At 47.8% G+C, this 19,347-nt stretch overlaps 1 protein-coding gene across 4 annotated transcripts; it reads right to left on the bottom strand.

The window, feature by feature from the left end:
• Positions 1-5,076: 5,076 nt before the first annotated feature.
• Positions 5,077-7,763, bottom strand: LOC119376419 (uncharacterized). 4 transcript variants are annotated; one of them, XR_007414585.1, is made up of 8 exons: positions 7,514-7,763; positions 6,843-6,982; positions 6,650-6,766; positions 6,389-6,575; positions 6,060-6,152; positions 5,637-5,900; positions 5,356-5,578; positions 5,077-5,277 (listed from the first exon to the last, which is right to left on the bottom strand). XR_007414585.1 is itself a non-coding variant. In XM_049411412.1 (5 exons), exons 1-4 carry the CDS (start codon positions 6,142-6,144, stop codon positions 5,474-5,476), a joined length of 372 nt encoding a protein of 123 aa, XP_049267369.1. In that variant the 5' UTR covers positions 6,145-6,382; the 3' UTR covers positions 5,077-5,277; positions 5,356-5,473. The 4 variants fall into 4 exon arrangements, 1 of the variants encoding a protein (XP_049267369.1); XR_007414586.1 differs by having other exon boundaries at positions 6,636-6,766; XR_007414584.1 differs by having other exon boundaries at positions 6,389-6,766.
• Positions 7,764-19,347: the final 11,584 nt, after the last annotated feature.

Consider the following 19,347-nt stretch of genomic DNA (forward strand, 5'->3'; position numbering starts at 1 on the left):
TCATATGGGAAAGTTTTAGCCCGTGGCAATTTATGGCTCAACCCTTTTTGGAAATTACAAAAGTTGCACGTAATTTGATATAATCTTCGTACGATATTAATGGCGATATCAGAAGTCACCGCGCCCGGCGCGCAAGCAGCGCGGTCACTCTTACGTCAGACCGGAACTTGTCTTGACAAGGAAGTGATCAATATTGAATCAAGTCGCGTCGAGGCTGATTTTGGTCAGGGAAAACGGCAAGTATAGTCCTATATACACACGTGGTACATCGCTTATTCTATGCGTGCGATGTGTGGTGTTCATCTGTTTCTTAAACAGATAAACACCACAGATAAACAGATAAACAGACGCAAAGAATTTACTCGCCTGTCTGCAAGAAGTGCAGCAGTGGCTGTCCCTGAGTTTTATGCTGCACAGGGAAAGAAACGTGGATATGACGTTTTTATTCTTGCGCACCGCCCTAAAGAAACAGATAAGCCCCAAATATGACACGCAAAGGTTAAGCGATCCGCTGGTTCAAGTGAGATGACTCGCCGCTTCCCGCAAGATGCTGCCGCGACGCGCCTTCATTCAAATTTCGTCACTTCCTTGTCACTGGAAGTTCCGGTCTGACGTAACAGACTAGGCGCGTTTCGCGTTTTCTGCGTGCCGGGAGCGGTCAATTTCGATATCGCCATTAAAATTCCATTATGAATATCTCAAATTAGGTGCAAATTTTGTGATTTCCAAAAAAAAAAAGGATATGCCATACAGTTGTCACAGACTACAACTTCCTAATGTAAACAACTGCCCTAACGTCAATTGAAATATCTAATTAACGAGTTTTCATTAATTATTCCTTAGGCTGTCATTTTAGCTGCGGCAACGTATTTCCGCCTCGACCTAGAGTTCGTGTGCGAAAACAGCAGGAGCCGACTGTTATAACATGACATGACAAGAACTTTATTGGAGACCTGGAACTCGAATCTGGGGAGCCGGAGGCCCCCAGATCAAGTTGGTGGCTCCGCCCACGATGGGACTGGAAGTCCAAGTTCCGTCGCGATGTCGTGGGGCCTCTGGACGGCCTGGAGTTGGGTGTGGAGATCACTATTCTTCAGGGATTCCTCCCATTGATCCTTCGAGAAGGGTGGAGAGGCAGTAAGGGTTGGGCACAGCCAGAGCATGTGGTCGAAAGAGCATGAGTCATGGCCGCATTTGGGGCACGACTGTAAGTGGTCGGGGTCTATCCTATTAAGGGACCGAGGAGTGGGATACGTACGGGTTTGCAGAAGTCTGCATGTGGTAGCCTGAGGCTTGTTCAGTTTTGGGTGGGGTAGTGGAAATTTTTTCCTGGCCAGGCGGTAGTGGGAAATAATTTCGTGAAAAGTACATAGTGAATCTTTATGGATGTCGACCTCGTTACGAGCCTGGCTATCCGTGGCAGCGCGGTACGTGAAATCGCGCGCTAACCGATGAGCCTGCTCGTTAGGATTACATCCGAGTGGGTTAACTAAGCCATCGAGATGAGCTGGGAACCACGTGATGTGGTACCCCCCTTCGCTGTTCTCCCGCGTTCGTTGCAGTGCTTTCTTCACAATATTGTTCGCCTGTTCAGACACGAGGGCGCTTGAGAAGGATCTAACTGCCGTGCGCGAGTCCGAGAATACAACAGCAGGAGCTTTTGCGCTGTGAAAAGCCAGAGCGATCGCCGCTTCCTCCGCCACGTGGGCAGTCTTAGTATAAACAGAGGCTGCATTAAGCATGTTGCCTCCCGCGTCAACGACCGAAATAGCAAACTTATCTCCGTCATATCTGGCAGCATCGACAAAGAGGGCTTATAGTTTCTGTTGATTGATCTTTTGAAGGATGGCCTTGGCTCTCGCGAATCTTCGACCCTTATGGTGCACTGGGTGGATGTTTCGCGGGACGGGGTTAACCATGATGCGATTTCTGTTCTCTCGGGACAAGCTAACTTTCGTCGCCTGTTCATGTCTAGGCTGAATACCCGCTTCTGCTAAAAGCTTAATCCCTGGCTTAGTGGATGAAAGTCGCGTTATCTGAGCCGCTGTGTGAGCTTCTATTAGCTCGTCAGCGGTGTTGTGGAGGCCTAGCTCCAGAAGCTTCTCGGTGCTCGTGAAATGCGGAAGGCTGAGCACGCGTTTGAGACCAGTTCTGATGAGGGATTCAAGTTTTGCCTTCTCCGCCTTAGCCCAATTAAGGTACGGCGCAATGTAAAGAACATTACTGAGAAAGAATGCCTGGTAAGCTCTGAGCAGATTGTCCTCTTTGAGACCACCTCTTCGATTTGAAACGCGGGATACAAGTCTTAGTATATTACTGGCCTGTCCAGTGAGCCTGTTGAGGGCCTGCGAGTTACAGCCCCTGGCATCAATGAGGAGACTTAGGATCTTTACCGAGTCCCTCCTCGGTATGGGCTGTCCATTCTTAGCTCGAATTTCTATCGGCAATGTTTCCAGAGGCGCAAGGTTTCGTACCCCCTGTCTAGACGGTCGGTATAACAGTAGCTCTGATTTATCAGGGGAGAGTTCAAGGCCCGTGTTTGAAAGAAAGTCCTCCGTAGCCTCCAGTGCGCTTTGCAACGAGTGTTCGAGCATGGCTAGCGATCCGCCCGGTGCCCAGATCGCGATATCGTCCGCATAAATGGCGTGTCCCACGTTCGGGATTGCAGCGAGGCGAGTGGAGAGCTTGTGCATGGCGATGTTGAATAAGAGTGGGGAGAGCACGGAACCCTGTGGGGTGCCGCAGTTGCCTAGTTCGTAAGGCCCTTCTGAGACCGTGCCTATTCGGAGGTGTGCCTTGCGATCTGCGAGAAAAGATTGGGTGTAGTCATGAAAACGCTGGCCCAGGTTAAGAGTGGAAATCTCAGTCAGAATGTGTCTATGCGATACCCTGTCGAAGGCCTTGGATAGGTCCAGTGCGAGGATTCCCCTCACGTCCCGAGTCGTGTTATCGAAAATTGACCGCTTAAGCAGAAGCATAGCGTCCTGGCGGACAACGCCCGTCGAAAGCCAATGAGGTTGTGTCTAAATAGCTCCTTATTTTCTATATGTCCAGTTAACCTGTTATGTATCGCATGCTCCGCAACCTTTCCGATGCATGAAGTAAGGGAAATAGGCCGCAAGTTGGCGATATGTGGGGGCTTGCCTGGTTTAGGTATGAGTAGTACGCCATTCTATCGGAAGGTTTTTATTTTTAAAAATATGTACCGTCTAAAAAAATTGCGAGACATTCCATGCTGTGAAGATGGATGACCCGCGAAGCTGTTTCGCACACGACACAGACGCGACACGGCGGGGGTCAGTTTGCTATCGAAGGCCAGGTTGTGAACCTGCCCATCAACCATTGAGGTGCACATTCCCGCGTTTCTGTTCTCTTCGTCTTTCGTCGTAATCATGTGGCTTTCGGAAGCCCTAAACCTAGGTTAATGTAGCATAGCTACTGTAGAATATTCGCCAGCTGCTGGTTTCATTTATGCCATTGTGCTCCAGCGTAGACGACTTTTTTTTTTTTTTCATTGTGAGTAGGCCTCACTGTAACACAATGTGGGAAAGCCAGTTTACAAAGACAAAGCTTAGACCGGCCCCCTTAATGGCGCTTTCACTTCTAAACGACGATAAGAGCAGCGCGGACGGGGAAGGAACGCGCACGACAGCGCGACACGAGCGCCGTCATGAATCACCAACTTGCCCAGCAAACTTCACTACAGGAGTTCACTTCTAAACACAAATGCATTGCCGCGAAGCCATTTTTCTAGGGGCAGTATAAGACGTCACATCAAAATATGAAGACCCTAGGACCTTTTTTTTAATTATTTGATTATTTCTTTTCCGTTGCCACCAGGCGGCTGTTCCCATCGTCTTCAGCCGAGGCACATTACTCTTCTAGAGTCCTAACCATGGCGGTAGAAAACCCTCCTTGATCGCCATAGGCGTGCGCACAGGGGGGGCAGGGGGGGGGGGGGCCTAATCAAAGACGGGGGCGCGAAATCTGCCGAGTATATTGACCCTTCTAGTCACCTAAGAGGGGGGGGGGCGCAAAATCTGCCCCATACGATGACTTGGTAGAGTGGGGGGGGGGGGGGGGCGCTGCGATGTACCTTTGCCCCCCCTAATGGGGAACCCTGCGCACGCCTATGTTGATCGCAACCCTCATGAACCCCCGCGACAAAGACGATAGGAACAAGGAAGAACAAGAGGCCCTCGTGGCTGCGGGGGGAGGAGGTTGCCTCGGAGACCCTCCTTTCCCATGCTCTCTCCGGTTGGGAGGAGGAGGAACTTAATTCCCCACGGTTCGCAAAGGCCGGTTGCCTCCTCCTCCTGCGGCAGCCCGCGCGAACGTTATCTTTTAATTCCTGTCTCCGGACACGAAGTAATCCCATCAACAAGTCATACACTACCGCTTCGCTGTGAAACACACTGTGTACAACTCCCGTGTTCTGCTCATGTTCTAGCCCTGTGCTTAGAGTACGAGCTTTTGGATTGTGAAGTCAACACTGACGCGGCCGCATTTCATGCCTGGCTGCTTCATAGTCATTGTGAAAAATGTAACGAATGTTTCTTGAATACGTCTGATAGCTTTTGTTTTTTCTGTGCGTTATTTTTTGGCAGGTGGTTGCCGCATTATACGAGACTCTGAACCAAGTTGCCTACGAGCATACTACGTAGAACCCGATAATACAATTTCGTGCAAGCTTTGTGGTTAACTGAAACGCAAGCTTGGGCGAGTTGGTTCATTGCTATAATGCAAAAAAAGGGCTGAAAAAAAAACATATGCGCGGCTTGCGTTAAGTTAAATCTAATCCCAGGCGAAAATTTTCTCCAAGTGGAACCACTTGAAGTGGATTATTGAACCTGGATTTGAAGTGGTCCCACTTGGCAAGTGGTCCCACTTGCAAAGTGGAACCACTTGCCAAGTGGTTCCACTTCAAATCCAGGTTCAATAATCCACTTCAAGTGGTTCCACTTGCCAAGTGGTCTCACTTCGCAAGTGGGACCGCCTGCCTAACGTATCCTCTTGCCAAGTGGTCTTAGGAACCACTGGTGCACTTCAATAAATATCAGAAACAAATACTTGTTTTTACAATAATTTATTGATAAGTGAATGGCACTTAAAAAAAGGAAATAATGTGAAGTCAAAAGAAAAGATTTTGGAAGCATTCAATCTTCCTTTCTCTTTGTCCTCTTGACGTCTTGAATTTTTTTTAAAAAATGGTAGACAAATTGTCCAGCGTTTCCTTAACTGGGACTCCGCTCCTCGACCCCCAATGTGTCACGGTGTCTGCAAAGGAGGCAGAAATTAAAACAGCCGTGGGATACATAATTATGTACAGCACAATTAAATTGACCACAATCTTACCAATAATCAAAGCAACCTTGTGTAGACTCAGTTGCTTCCGCACGACTGCGTTGGGGTTCTTGTAGTCCTTGGGGGCTAATTTGCCTCCATAACTTCGCTCCGCCAATCCTTCGCGACCTCATATGGCTTGGGCCATATCCTTTACAACGAGTGGAGGTTTTTTATGGCCCAGGATTTTTTCCGCCTGCTTGCTTCCAATCATGAGGCCGTCTTTCACGTGATACTGTAAATGAGAACAAAATCTTTAAAAAGAAATGAAGGGAACACAGTCGTGCACTTACCTTGCCATCACCAATGTCAGTAAAAGGAGTGTGGGCTTTTGGGTCTGCAGCTGATGAGAAATAAGGAGTGAAGTTGATGTTTACAGCAAAATAATAGCAACATAATGGCATTTAAAGCGTTTGGGCTTCTACGTGTGGGGAGTGCGTCTGCAGCAGGCTTGGATGTAGTGTCCATGTGTGCTGCTGGTGGTGGTGTGGGGGCTGTGTGTGACGGTTCAACTTCGTAATCCAAACCATTAAGGTCTTGGCCATCCTCCCACAGATCTGCACCCACAGTAGAGAAGTGTACAAACAATTTACAGTGGCTGTTATCAAGATACAACTCTAATTCTCAATATCTAGTCAAAAAGCTTAGGGTTCAGCTTTTTGACCAGCAAAAAAAGTTTAGAAACATTAATGTTCATGCAGTTTTGCAGACTTTACCTGTAGGGGACTGTTGTGCTTGCTCGAGAAGCGGGGCACTTTTTTGTGCCTTTTGAGGCTGAGGGGCACTTCTCGCCAGTAGCATTTCTACAACTGCAGGTATAGAAAAGAACACTTAAGAAATATATGCCGGTAACACTATAAATAAATCTAAAGAGCACATAGAATAAGATGTTATGCTATCGGTGTCAAATAAAGCACGAACAGCCGCAAGCATTAGAAATGGTATAGTGCACGCTGTCCAGACCATTGACACTTTTTTAGAGGTTCTACCAAAGCAGCCTTTGACAACAAAGATATAGCAATATAAGAAATGGCAGTATACTTACTCACTGAAAGCTTCACGTCTATTCGATCAATTCTTTCGTTGATTTTGGCAACCGCTTGTCGAAATTCATTGCGCTCTTTCAGCACACTCTCATAAGGTTCCTGTCAAGTCTCTTTCCTCATTTGCTTGTGCTTGCGTTCTTTGTTCGTGGTGTCTTCATTGAACTCCACACGCCTGTTTGAGGGTGTCTGTGCACAAGAAAAGAGAGTAAGGAGTTGAAAAGTGCTGAATAAAACTGAGAAGTGTACATTTTAATGCCTACTTGCAAAGCTCGGGCGGCTTTATTTTTTTCAAGGGCACGAGAGGCATGCTTGCTCAAAATTTCCTCATAAACAGCACTTCTTGATGCAGCCTGATCCTGTTTCATTTTTTTGTGTGCCTGCAAAAAGAAATGAAGACCAATAAGCAATTTTCGACAGAAACGTGGCAAAAGTTTAGCGCAATTAGGGTAGTACCTGTTTTGCAGTCTGCTTGGTGTTTACTGCTGACAGCTGCAGGTCAATGAGCTCTTCCTCTTGGTCAATATCTGACTGGTGTATCAGAGGCCGTGGAAGGCGCTTGCTGCCCCTTTGTTTATGTAGCTCTTGTTCCGAGTCTGTTAGGCACACGTATGAAGTCAAAATGCGCCAATATTAGTCTGGAAAAGCTGCTATACGTATAAACACTGTGTGTGTTTAGCAGTTTTGCGCCAGTGAAAAGCGCAACGCAATTCAGCATAGGTATTAAATTTAAGATAAAAAAGGCAACAAGCCATAATATATCGACATTACTGAAAGGACATACCCTGCGATACAATAAAAATGTCCGAATTTTTCCCAACAAGAGTAATGCTGGTTAATTCAACGCGGCCGGCACTGTTCAGCAAGCAACATAATTTAGATGATGACTCCTATATTAATCCTGCAAGCATATACGAATAACGAATAGCGTTAGTTGTAGATCACATGACTGTACGCACGTGGAATCATATGCCAGCCTCTCGATCGCCCACGCGCTATCGCGTCAGCGCGGGCACAGGTTGTGGCCAGAGCCCGATATGATGGGTGATGCGTTTGGCATGCAATGACGCTACCTATATATATAGCATGTGTCGAATCGCAATAAATATCTAGCTTCATTTACTTACCTGCCAGCAGCAGAATTCTACACGTGTACGATCCTGTGTTTTCCGGGTCTTCATGATCAACCCACTCTGTCCTGTAGACTTTACTTTTAATGAAGTCCTCCTTGCTTTCTGGGTAAAAGTCCTTAATGTTATTGGCAGGTATTATATACTCTTTCTTATCAAAACTGTTCAAGAATCGCACTAACGCGAACATCCTGACGCTCACACTGCTCACACGCCGTGCACCACGAGACAAAAGTGTCCGACCGTCGACAAAGTCAAAACATGGCGCTTCGTCTTTGGCTTGGCTAGAGATTACTGTTAAAACAAGTCATAACGTCAAAATATAAATTGCTATTGATTTAATGAAATGAACAGAATATATAATATAAAGTACTACTTGCAGGGGCCTAATAATAATTTGTCTAGCACTAAAAAAATAGTCCACGTATCTACATAAGTGTTCTGTGCATCTACGGTCAAGCCAAGGCCAAGCCGTGTCAAGCAACGTCGGTAATCTTTGCCACCGTCTTTGCACGCGTGCGTACATGGCTATTGATGTTCGATTACCGTTGACTTTTTTATTATTCATTGTTGACTTGGACGTCTTTAGACCGCTGCAGCGTGCTCATCAGCAAAAATAGACAATCTGTGGTAGGCGTGATGAACACGAGTCAAAAAACCCGCAAGCGATATCTGGAGCCTGAAGCGTGGAATGACCGCTTGCCAAAATCGACGCAACACAAAGTAAGGAAGAATGCTCCTGCACAGCCTTCTACGGACGTTTTTTCGGGAGAACGTACGGTCTCAAGCGCTTCTGAATCCTCGGACGATAATGAAGCTGGTGAGTCAGCCGAGGATATTGGACGACAAAACTACGTGAGTTCATTTGTGGGAGATGAGTCGGCTAGTGACTGCGACACTACTGACGATGAGTTCGCACCCGCCGAAGATAATCTGTCTAATGCGACGCAGCCGTGTGATGGACTCCCAAACTCGGACTTCTTCCGATTGGAGTTTGCGCGCCCGCTTGGCAACACAAACTCCTTGTCTGTTGGGGATGCACTTGTACTTGTTTTGGACTTCGCCATAAAGCATGGTCTAGCTGTCATGGACCGCTGTAGAAGATCTCCTGAGATTGTGTAATAATATTTTAGGCTCAAGTGTGCTTCCAGACAGCAAGTACCTTTTCCGAAAGTTCTGTGCAACCTCACCAGAAGACATGAAGTTCTACTTTTACTGCCCGTTTTGTAATCGGCTGCTGGCCAAGACGGGTGGCAGCTTAATTAAGAGCGCAACATTGTGTCTGGCATGTGCTGTGGAAAGGACTACACGTTTTCAAATTCTATCGTGGCCCTACCTCTTGCTTAGCTAAAGTGACTGTATCAATTTCTGAGAAACCTCTTGTTTGGAAAATTTGTCATAATATGTTGCAGATTTTCTATATGCATCCACCTTTAATGGTACTCAATTACGCATATACATAAGCTCTACTGTTGATTATTTTGCTTGGGTGAGTGTATATGAAACTAAAAGCTTTATAAGTTCCGTTTTTCACATTTACTTATGCTGTTACTTGTGTAAATCGTGTAAATATCTGTCTGTGCCTTTTTGTGCCGAATAAATAAATTTTTTGAAGTACAGGAAAGTGTCAATAGTTACTGCAAGTGCATGTGGCATGCATTTGATATAGCAAAACTTGAGCATGTTTAACTCGTTCTGTAAAGCATGATTACAGAAGCACAAAATACCAAACCGCTTGGCAGCAAATGGAACCTGTTATGGTCTAAGCGGTACCGTCTTAATATCCACTTGAAAGCAAGTAGGACCACTTCAGAAACTGCAAGTGGAACAGTTCCGTAACAAGTGGGGCAGAAATTTAACCACCTTGTGGCAAGTGGAACCTGTAATAGGTTCCACTTGCGCTGAAGTGGTCCCACTTGAAAGCAAGTGGGACCACTTTGTGGCAAGTGGAACCTTTAGTGGGACCACTTGGCAGCAAATGGGACCTATTAATGGGTTCCACTTGCTCTGAAGTGGTCCCTCTTGAAAGCAAGTGGGACCACTTGAGAGACCACTTGGCAGCAAGTGGGACCACTTAAGGGACCACTTGGCTGCAAGTGGTACCACTTGAGAGACCACTTGGCAGCAAGTGGGACCACTTAAGGGACCACTTGGCAGCAAGTGGTACCACTTGAGAGACCACTTGGCAGCAAGTGGGACCACTTAAGGGACCACTTGGCTGCAAGTGGTACCACTTTAGAGACCACTTGGCAGCAAGTGGAACCACTTGAAATCCCACTTCAAATTTTCACCTGGGATCATATTAACTCCATTTATACTTGATTATAATAATATAATATGTGGGGTTTAACGTCCCAAAACCACGATATATTTATACTTGATTGGATGGATCACTGGTACAAGTGGTGCAAAACCCTAAATTGCCTCTAATTACCTTAAATTACCTCGATCGCCAAAATAATTACCCAACAGAGCTGGTATATGAGCAAATACGGCAGACCAGCTATAGTTGGCTTGCTGTATTTGTTCCCATACCAGCACAGTTGGGAAATAGTACACGCAAATAGACGCCTTCACACACTCTCTGTCAGTGCTGACGTTACGATCGGACCATAAATTACCCTTTAAACGCCAGTGTTGTCGACGTGCCTGGTAAGCCCACGATGTGCACGCAGCTACTACACTTACAAAAACACGTCGATCCACCTCGTAACGCTTGGCTCAAAGCCAAAAAATGCAGCGTAGAACTACTCGCTGACTGCTTCGCATGAAACCGATTGCCATAAGGCGTGGGATCTGCCGAATTTTTTTTCTTTTTTAATGATTTTTTACAATTACGTGGTTCACCGTTACGTAACTACACAAATATAAGGTGGAGAGGAAAGTTTCCTGAAGTGACAGTTCGTCCGTGTTATCGTCGGTGCCATGGTGTTAAATGAACAAAGCGTTGGCGGTGCTTGGTTGCGTGGTGAGGGTGTCGTGCATAGTTGCACACGCTAATTATTTTGTGAGATCGTGTGAGTAATGCCTTGCTAAAGTAGTATTGAATATTAAGAGTTAAAAAATCTCAAAATTATGAATAGGCGTATTTTAATCAAAGTTGACGATTTATCGGCCCGTGACCTGCTTTAGCAATGTATCGCGGTACACATTTGGATAATCGCAACGTCGCGGTGCGAAACTGACTCGTCGAAAATACGTCAGCGAGCACGATTTGCAGTAGGGGACTTTTTTTGCAACATATGGTCGCAACTGCCGATGCAAAGACAAACGAATCAATTGAAAGAGATAACGGCTTATGCTTGATTATATACGAGACTTAAAGCGTTTTCCCGTGTCGAACGATTATTTTCGATATTCCCTGAACTACGTCTACTCTCTGGATTAGCACGATACGAACATGCCCCGCTGCATTGCTTATTCTGGCTCAAGTCCAGAGGTCGATGGTCCTACATAACAGACTTCGATAATAGTGTCCGATACCATGGTATCAGTGCACTGGACTGTGTAAGTGGCCTGCGTGCGCTCCTCTTTCAATACCCTGACTCCGTTAACCTGTGCAAGGTATACAATCACAACTATGCATTATGAAGGTGAAAGCTTTGTATTGCTCACGAGGAAAGCAATCCGGCGTCCGGTATCGGCGGCATGAAAACGAATGGTACCGAAAGTCAGTACATGAACTTATTTAGCGTTTCGCGAAAGCGTAGGCCTTTGCCTGTGCTCTCCTTAACGTTACCTAAAGGGACTGTCAATTTTAACTTAATTAAGCTTTTCGTTATGCCGCGTGGCGTGAACAGAAACTGGGCGGGTATGCGCCACAGCAAGCGGGTATATATATGTGCTGAGCAGCTCCTAGCACAGCATAGCCATGCTATGCTAGGAGCTACAAGGGATCGGAAAGAGAAGTGAGGGTTAGGAGGAGGGAAAGGAAGAGATACAGAGAAATAAAGAGGTAAGAAAGAAGGTTACCATTATGCTAATTAAGCCTAATTAGGTCCATTTCAGCCTAACACTGCTTTGTAATCGAATGACTGACACTAAATCAATTCCTATTGTTGCCGAACGATGAGCAAACGATACTAATCGATAGTCAATCGATCCCCGTTCAAGCTTTTCGTTACGCCGCGTGGCGTGAACACAAACTCGGCCCAGCTCGCCTTTGCCACGTTTAGCCTACTTAAAGCTTCGATGAGGCTAGTTAAGCCAAGGGAAGTATAGCCAGACCTAATTAAGCCTATAAGCTTAATGTCGGCTTAAACATGGATCACATTTTATCACGTTTCAATTTATCAGTAGCTAGGAGTGACCAGTGAGAGCCCGGACTAGCTAGGAAATCACCAGTTCCGCTGTGATTCAGCCTTGCGCCATTTAGTGCAAGCTGCCCACATTTTTTTTTTTTTTTGTTAACGTAACTGCATGATTTCTCTCTCTCGAAGCGGCCAAGAAAAAAAGTTGCGACAGCGTCGACTCGAATTTTGTATTGTCAGTATGTCAGCACTCGCCCAGTGCCGCTCCTTTGCATGTTTCCTGTTGTGGCACTCCCATTGTCGGCAGCTGGGTCTGCTGGCGAGGCTCTGCATGAAGCAGCTACGTTCACAAAAACCCGATAAATTCGGGTCGAATTGCCTTGCTAAACCGTAAACAGGGCGTCGAATTCATTGTAAACGCTAGTAGACGGGGTCGAGCGAGTGTCGAGACAAGTTCTGTTCTGCTCGCGAGGTGTACTTCCTGCTCCGTAAGATGCATGTCACGTATAGGTGGCAGCACTGTCGCGCCGTTTGTGTGGATTAAAGTCCCTAGATTTTTCCCTGTTGGGAAAAATCTAGGGACTTTAGTGTGGATAGGCCGTCGGCGGCGCGTATACAAATGTACACAGCCGCGCTTCGCCGTAAGCGGTTTGAGTCGATTGTCGGCGAATAAAGCGCGTTGACTGCAGCCTAATGGTGATGTATACGCCCTCCATTGCCAAATTAATGCACGAAACTAGCCTAATGTTCCTATTACGTGTGAGAGAAGCGCAATCTGCCAATCAATAGGGTACTGGCCTTTGGTCACATTCGTGTATTGCACTGTGCTCGATATTTTTTCTTGCTTTATTTGCACGTGCTTAAATTGTGTTTTGCCCACACCGCAATATAAATAGTGTTGCGCGACTGAGCCAATTAACTATTTACTTCTTGCTCTACGGCTACAGAACAGAGAGAGCCTGTATTTCAGCGTAATTAGATGAAATGAAACTTTGTGCACTCTGCCTTTCTATTTGTATGAATACGCGTACTGCTATAGAAATGCGTGGCACCAGGTCTTTTTTACCGCTAACCGGCCTCTGCACACGCTAGTTCATGCTTTGCGGTATCACAAGGATTTCCAAATCGCCAACACTTCACGAGATGGTGTCGCTAAAATTCTGCATTGACACCTCGACATTTAGTACCTTTTTTTGCCGTTTAGGACGATGCCAAATGCACTATGTGAAGTGCTTGAACGACAAAGTGGTACCCAAATTAATATGATTTTGGCGAATGGAGGGTACGATGGTTAGACCTAGCGCCATACCGACACGTGCATGCACTCGCTTATTAGAGTGCATACAAGTCTCGTAGGGCGAAATGGTTATGTATATCGTGTAGGCATACGTACAAGCATTTGATACTGTGCTAGCACAACAGAATAAGCTGTAATCTGAGGACGCGCATGACGTACGCACACATGCGAGCACGCTAGCTGTGGCTAGCAGACGACGCAAGGAGCCATCCACACCACGGGGTTTCGTCCGCTCGCCGCTAGGTGCCGACTCTGCTCGATCTCCTGGTGATGCGCTCATGGCGCCACCAGGAGTACATGTATCACCAATTCCCACGTAAACGCGATCGGGTCAGTTCGACCCGCTTGAGTGGAGTATACGTAAACAGAGCTAGTGAGTTCTAAATAATATAAGTATATTAAAGACCATTTTGCCAGGGTACCATAGCTCTATTTACAAAGCACAGTAAACCAGTAGATTCCACCGACACTGGCAGCCCACATTCTCTAAGACGACTCTATGTGAATAAAGATGTTTATTCACACAGTATGCGTCACGATTCACGTTGCATTACGATTTTATTGAAAACCTGTGCAAACGAATTTGCGCGAGGCTTGCCATACGAACGCTTCGCGCGTCAAGAAAGGACGCCATGCTATACTCCACACTGCAATGAACAAGGGCCGCTGGGCCGGGCTCGCCGACACGGCGCATAAAAGGGACCACAGGCAGATCGTCAACGAACACGGTTTTATTGGCCCAAGATGCGGCATTCTCGGATCGCGGGCAAACGAAGGCTCATTGCAACTCCGATCGAGAACGCTCGCCTGCGGCGCTGTATCGGCTGACCAAAGGGACGCCGAGCACGCGAACGAGATGCTACGGAGCAAAGGTCCAGTAGCCAACTCATTGCAGCAAGGGCGTAGCCAGAATTTATTATTTTTTCAGTAGAGAGTCTCCCTTTATGTATGTTCGTGCGTGTGTTTGCATATATTCGTCACTCGCTCCTCTGGAAGGCAGGGATCTTCCGCTGGGCGATCAGCGTTGAGTTGACTGTCAGGGGACCCGTGGGTCGACGCCGCAGCTCAGTAGTTCGTCTATCGCCTCGTTTCCCTGAAGGCGATGGACACCATACGATTCCGTGGTCCAGTTGAAGAGGTTTTCTGAACAGCCTTGCTGCCGCAGCGGGCAGGACCCCCTTGAGATACGCTCTGCACGCCGCTTGGGAGTCGGCACGTGGGCAGGTGCGCCTTTTTTGCCCGGATAGTTTATGGCCATCGCAATGGCCACTGTCTCTGCGGTGGTTAACGATCGCGTCTTGACTATGGCCGCAAGGACCTGCCGCTCTTGTCTCGCGACTGCATTCGTACAGTAGTTTCTTCCCGGGATGTGGCTCGCGTGAAGCACGATTTGCGCGGGTCCAGCGCGCTAGGCATGCCTGCCATGTTGCCGCTGGGACGGCGGTTCTCGGAGATCGAGATGGCTCAAGGCCGGCACAACGTGCGAGCTGGGCGACGAGGCGCAGTACAGGCACCACGATACCCACAAACCTTACGCCATACTAGTTCCCCGTAGGATCCGATCACTGGCCCCTCAAGCGGGTGGTAACGGACAAACAAAAGAGGAGGAGATTGAAGAAAGGAAAAAACGCTATTTCTACAGGCCTAGTTGTGAGCACGGCTCAGCGTCTGTAGTGGGATCGGGAAGGGACAGACAAGATGGGAAGTGAAAATAGGAACGTAAGGAGAGGAGAGTGGCGTCGATAGCCGAGGACGTGGCGGGCGGCCTCTACAGCCGGTTTTTCAGTCCAACGTCGCCAAGGAAGTGAAGGACTGCTTTAAAGACCTTGGTGTGGCTGTGGATAGGGAACAGGAGGTCCATCTGTCAGGGGCGTAGCCAGAAATTTTTTTCGGGGGGGGGGGGGGGGGTTCACTGTAACAAATGTAATACATAAAGTATGGGTTCAACCATACTTTATGTATGTTCGTGCGTGCGTTTGTATGTGTGCGTGTATATATATACATGCAAAATTGAAAAAATACGGGGGGGGGGTTGCACCCCCCCCCCCTTGGCTACGCCCCTGCCATCTGTGTAGCCACTGGTAGACCTTGGCGACGGAGTGCAGTGACCATGACACGTCGTTGAGCTTGAAGCGCGGGGCGTGCAAGTGAACGGGCAATGCCAAGTCGATGGCGCCGGGCTGCGCAGGCCAGGAGCAGCCGATGCGCAGGCGTAGTAGGAGGGACCGCTCATTCCTGGAGAGTCCCCGCTAAGGCAGCCGGGTCGATGGTTCCATCCTGGTTACACGTTCGTCAGGGTGGCGACTTAGCAGCAGCCGATCACAGCATGGCAGACCGCTGCATTGGTGCGACGTGCTTCTTTTGCCAGTGCGTCTATCTGCTCATTTCCCTGGATTCCTACGTGAGATGGGACCCAATGCAGGGAGACATCGATGCCAGTGGCAAGGAGGACATTCAGCTCGGAAGTTTTTTCGACTCACTCGACTCAACTCGGTGGCGAGCAGTTGGGCTCCGAAGTCCCGTTCTCGCCACGGCCGCCTGAGTCGCACACGACAGCCACGGTGTAGTTACTGTGTGAGTGTGTGTGTGTGTGTGTGTGTGTGTGTGTGTGTGTGTGTGTGTGTGTGTGTGCGTGTGTGTGTGTGTGTGTGTGTGTGTGTGTGTGTGTGTGTGTGTGTGTGTGTGTGTGTGTGTGTGTGTGTGTGTGTGTGTGTGTGTGTGTGTGTGTGTGTGTGTGTGTGTGTGTGTGTGTGTGTGTGTGTGTGTGCGCGCGCGCGCGCGCGCGCAGTAACTCTACCACGGGGCACCCTGGGGGTTCTGACGCCAGGAGGTCCACCGACAGGTGGAGACCAGCCGTCTCTGCTGCAGCAGAGCAGGCTACGAAGGGGAGACGTAGAGTTGCTGTACATGCTTCCAAAAGGTAGCATATACAGTAACTCTATGGAGGCCACCCTACCAATTGTGCTGGCATGATGCAGGCGGCTGTGGCCGAGCCTGTGGCTGGGACTAAGCCGTGTCTGCATTTGCGGTGCCTTTTCTCATCGTGATTCGTTGATATTTTGAACCTTGGGTATTGATCATTCATTTGTGTTCCAAGCACTTCTTGTAATAAAACGGAAGTGTTTGGAAGAGAAAAGCAAGAGTGACACTTGCTTACCAAGCGTATTCTCGCGGCAAGCCTGGTGAATACTTTACTAACATGAGAAAATTCGTTTTTCTGTAGTGTCCCTTTAACCTCTTCACTACCGAACAAATATGTAGGTAAGGAAAAGAGATGCAGTTTGCAAAATCCTGCTTCACGTTGTTCCACAAGTGCAAAGAAAAAACATTCCGACAAAAATTTCATGTTTTCAAAGGGTAAAAATGGGTGTCGACAAACGAGGACTTTACCTGCAAATATGGCAAAAACACAGCCGATAAACTCGAAATATTTTTCAAGTGCTTTTGGTCCTAAAGACCAAAAGAATAACTTTTGTTCACACTAGAGCACTGCACGGGCTCGGGCCTACCCGAAAACCCGAGCCCGGCCCGGCCCGTGGGCCGGGCCGGGTAAAGTAGTTTTCACGGCGGGCCCGGGCCGGGCTCGGGTCTGAAGCTCCGGGCTTAGGGCCGGGCCCGGGTTTGAGGTGGCGGGCTCGGGTCGGGCCGGGCTTGGACTTTGCTCCGTTCTTAAAGGGTCACTAAAGTGAAACACTGAATCGGTTTAGACCGATAGAGTGTGCTCTGAGAATCCGAACGTCATGAATTTCACCATCAACGAGTTTATTAATAAAGGAGAAAATCAAGGTCAAAGTTCCATTTTGTAATTTCCCGCTGAAATCTCCGCACGTAATGTCACGGATTTCAAACTGTGTTCGTCGAGTTTTGGGGACCTTGGCTCAATGAAATTTCCAGAAACTTGGCCCCTCAGAGGTCAATGTACTTCATTTTTACCCACTATAAACTACATAGGGCCCCGTAGATGCCGTCAGAATTTATGATGTCACGGCGTTTGCTGCGTGAATTTCAAGTTGGCGTCGTTACCTGCATTTTCCTGCGAGTTTTCTCTCTTACCAAGAGTCTTGTAGCGCCGAGCGTGGGGCTTTTGGAATGGTAAAAGGGTAATTTACTGATAATAGAAAAATAGTTTTTCTCTTTAATGTGCCTTGTTCCGCATACGCTGGCATACATATAAGTCCCACATTTTATCTCGAAAAAACGCTTTTTTATGTGGGGTAAGCTATTTGGAGAAGTTTTATGAGGGGTAAGTACTGAACTGCTTTTGCTTCTTGCATATGAGTTACTTGATTTATCTGAAACGGGCGAGCTAAAAGTAAATAGACCGGGCGCTTACATGTAACATCTCGCTATTCCGTGCTTTATTTGCTTTCGTTATTATTGTATATTCCAAATGTTACTCTGTAATCGCAGTAATAAATGTAATATAAAAAAATTATACCTATGAGATGTCATCGCAAGAGCGATCACAGAGCTCCAAAGCAGGGAAACGTTGTTGAAAGTTAGAGCCCCTCTCTAAAACGAAAGGACCGCACGGGCCCTTGATACATGGAATCCCTATAAAAGGCACATTCTTTTTCTGTGACTGTGACGGCTGCCAGTGGTCATGTGGCGCGAGATGGACATGCACAGCCTGCTTTGTGTGCCCACATTGTTAACGTCTGAGCTTTCGTCTTGTTCCGCCATATCAGGGGTCTCAAACTCGCCTCAGCTAACGGGCCGCATTCACGATAATTTACTCCCGCACGGGCTAGGGCAATGACGAAGGTATAGAGCCTGGGAGGGGGAACAGGTTTCAAAACTACCGTCATTTCACAGCAGCATTTCCCATATCTCATATGCGGGATCATTTCTGAAGGGGATTTGGCGGCAGGAGTCCAACAACATATCGATACCCGTTGTTGCAAAAAAAGTCACAGTTTCACCGTAAGGGCGAAACAATGAATGCGATAGCAACAAATTGTAGTGTTACACGAAGTGAGGCTGGCAGCTAACTGTTTTGTATACAATCTCGCGTAACTACAAAACGCTGGTGTAAGAAAATACGGCTACTCCAGGGAGAGATGCTCTCCGCATATACTCGGCGACAACTTTCCTTGACAGCACTGTGGAAGCTACAGAACCGAAGTGCTTGCCTGCTACCGCGCCAAGAAATAGTACTTACGTTTACTGATAATTTTCTCGTTTTTCTTGCTGAAATAAATGTTGCTTTATTTATTATGAGACTGAAACAGTTGCGGGAAGTCGTAGGTAAAATACAGTTATTGTTCACCTCGCAAGAATGCCTTCCTTTTCTTTCCATTTCTTAGACAGCACCACCTTTTCAGCATGCCCGTTTTCCAAAGTAAACATGGCGTCCGTGACGTAGTGGGTCAGTGTGCGGCCGCAAACGCACCGTTTAGTTCCCCAAGAAAAATGTACTCGTAATATGACACTAAAATGTGCTCTGAACAATCGAAATGTCTCTCCCGTTCACATTCCCTTCACATTTTTCGTGAATATGTTTTCTAAACGCGTTAATGATGCGAGCGAGCAAAACCGAAATCAGCCGCAAGCTGCCGCACTACTTGCGGAGCAACACGAATGTGCGGAAGCCCCGCCTCCGTAGCCTTCGCTCCAATGTCAAGATAAGTTGTCGTCGAGTATAGTCTCTTCGGGTTGGGAGCGCAGCACGTAGAAGGGTGTACGAGCCGCCGCTGTGATGGCTTTCGAGATAGCGCGCGCGTCAGTGATCGCGACCGCGCCCTTAGATTCAAAGTTGAAAGTTGCTCCCCCTCGCGTCTCCGCGTCTATTAAGGCTCGTTAAAGACGGGCGGGGCGTTTCCTGTCTGCTTCGACGGCAGGCCTCCCGAGCGGGGTGATGTTATCGCACGCACCCTCCGAGCGACGGAAATGGGCGGCTCGTTTGAACTCTGCTTCGGCCGCGTTCGTCGTCCCCGCTCGTGCGCTTTTACCCGCGGTAGAACGCACAGTGCGCGGGGTGATCTTATCAATTTGGACTTAATACCGGAAGGACATGGCGGTGACGGCAACGGCGACGGCAAAAACCCGTCGAGACTGTCCATATAATTGCTATCGCAATAATACTGTGGGACGAAGCAACTTGGAGCGCACCAGACTCTATCGAAGAAGAGGAAACCGAGGGGCATCGAGGGCACGTGCACATGGCCGGCGCAGCAGTTCGTCTTTAGTATTGCCATTAAACGGACGTTTCTCTTTCACGTCTGGGGAACCAGTCATTTCGTATCACCCATAATGACTAAAATCTGGACGCCAATTCTGAAATA

This window comes from Rhipicephalus sanguineus, unplaced genomic scaffold (assembly GCF_013339695.2).
Source record: "Rhipicephalus sanguineus isolate Rsan-2018 unplaced genomic scaffold, BIME_Rsan_1.4 Seq1192, whole genome shotgun sequence".
Lineage (NCBI taxonomy): Eukaryota > Metazoa > Arthropoda > Arachnida > Ixodida > Ixodidae > Rhipicephalus > Rhipicephalus sanguineus.

Bases quoted from the DNA above. Each gene is read 5' to 3' on its own strand.
- LOC119376419 (XM_049411412.1), bottom strand. From the start codon at position 6,144: ATGCTACTGGCGAGAAGTGCCCCTCAGCCTCAAAAGGCACAAAAAAGT. The intron at 5,687-5,768 runs GTAGAAGCCCAA...ATTTCTCATCAG, and splicing joins TGCAGACGCACTCCCCACAC to CTGCAGACCCAAAAGCCCAC. The intron at 5,579-5,636 runs GTAAGTGCACGA...TCTCATTTACAG, and splicing joins CTGACATTGGTGATGGCAAG to TATCACGTGAAAGACGGCCT.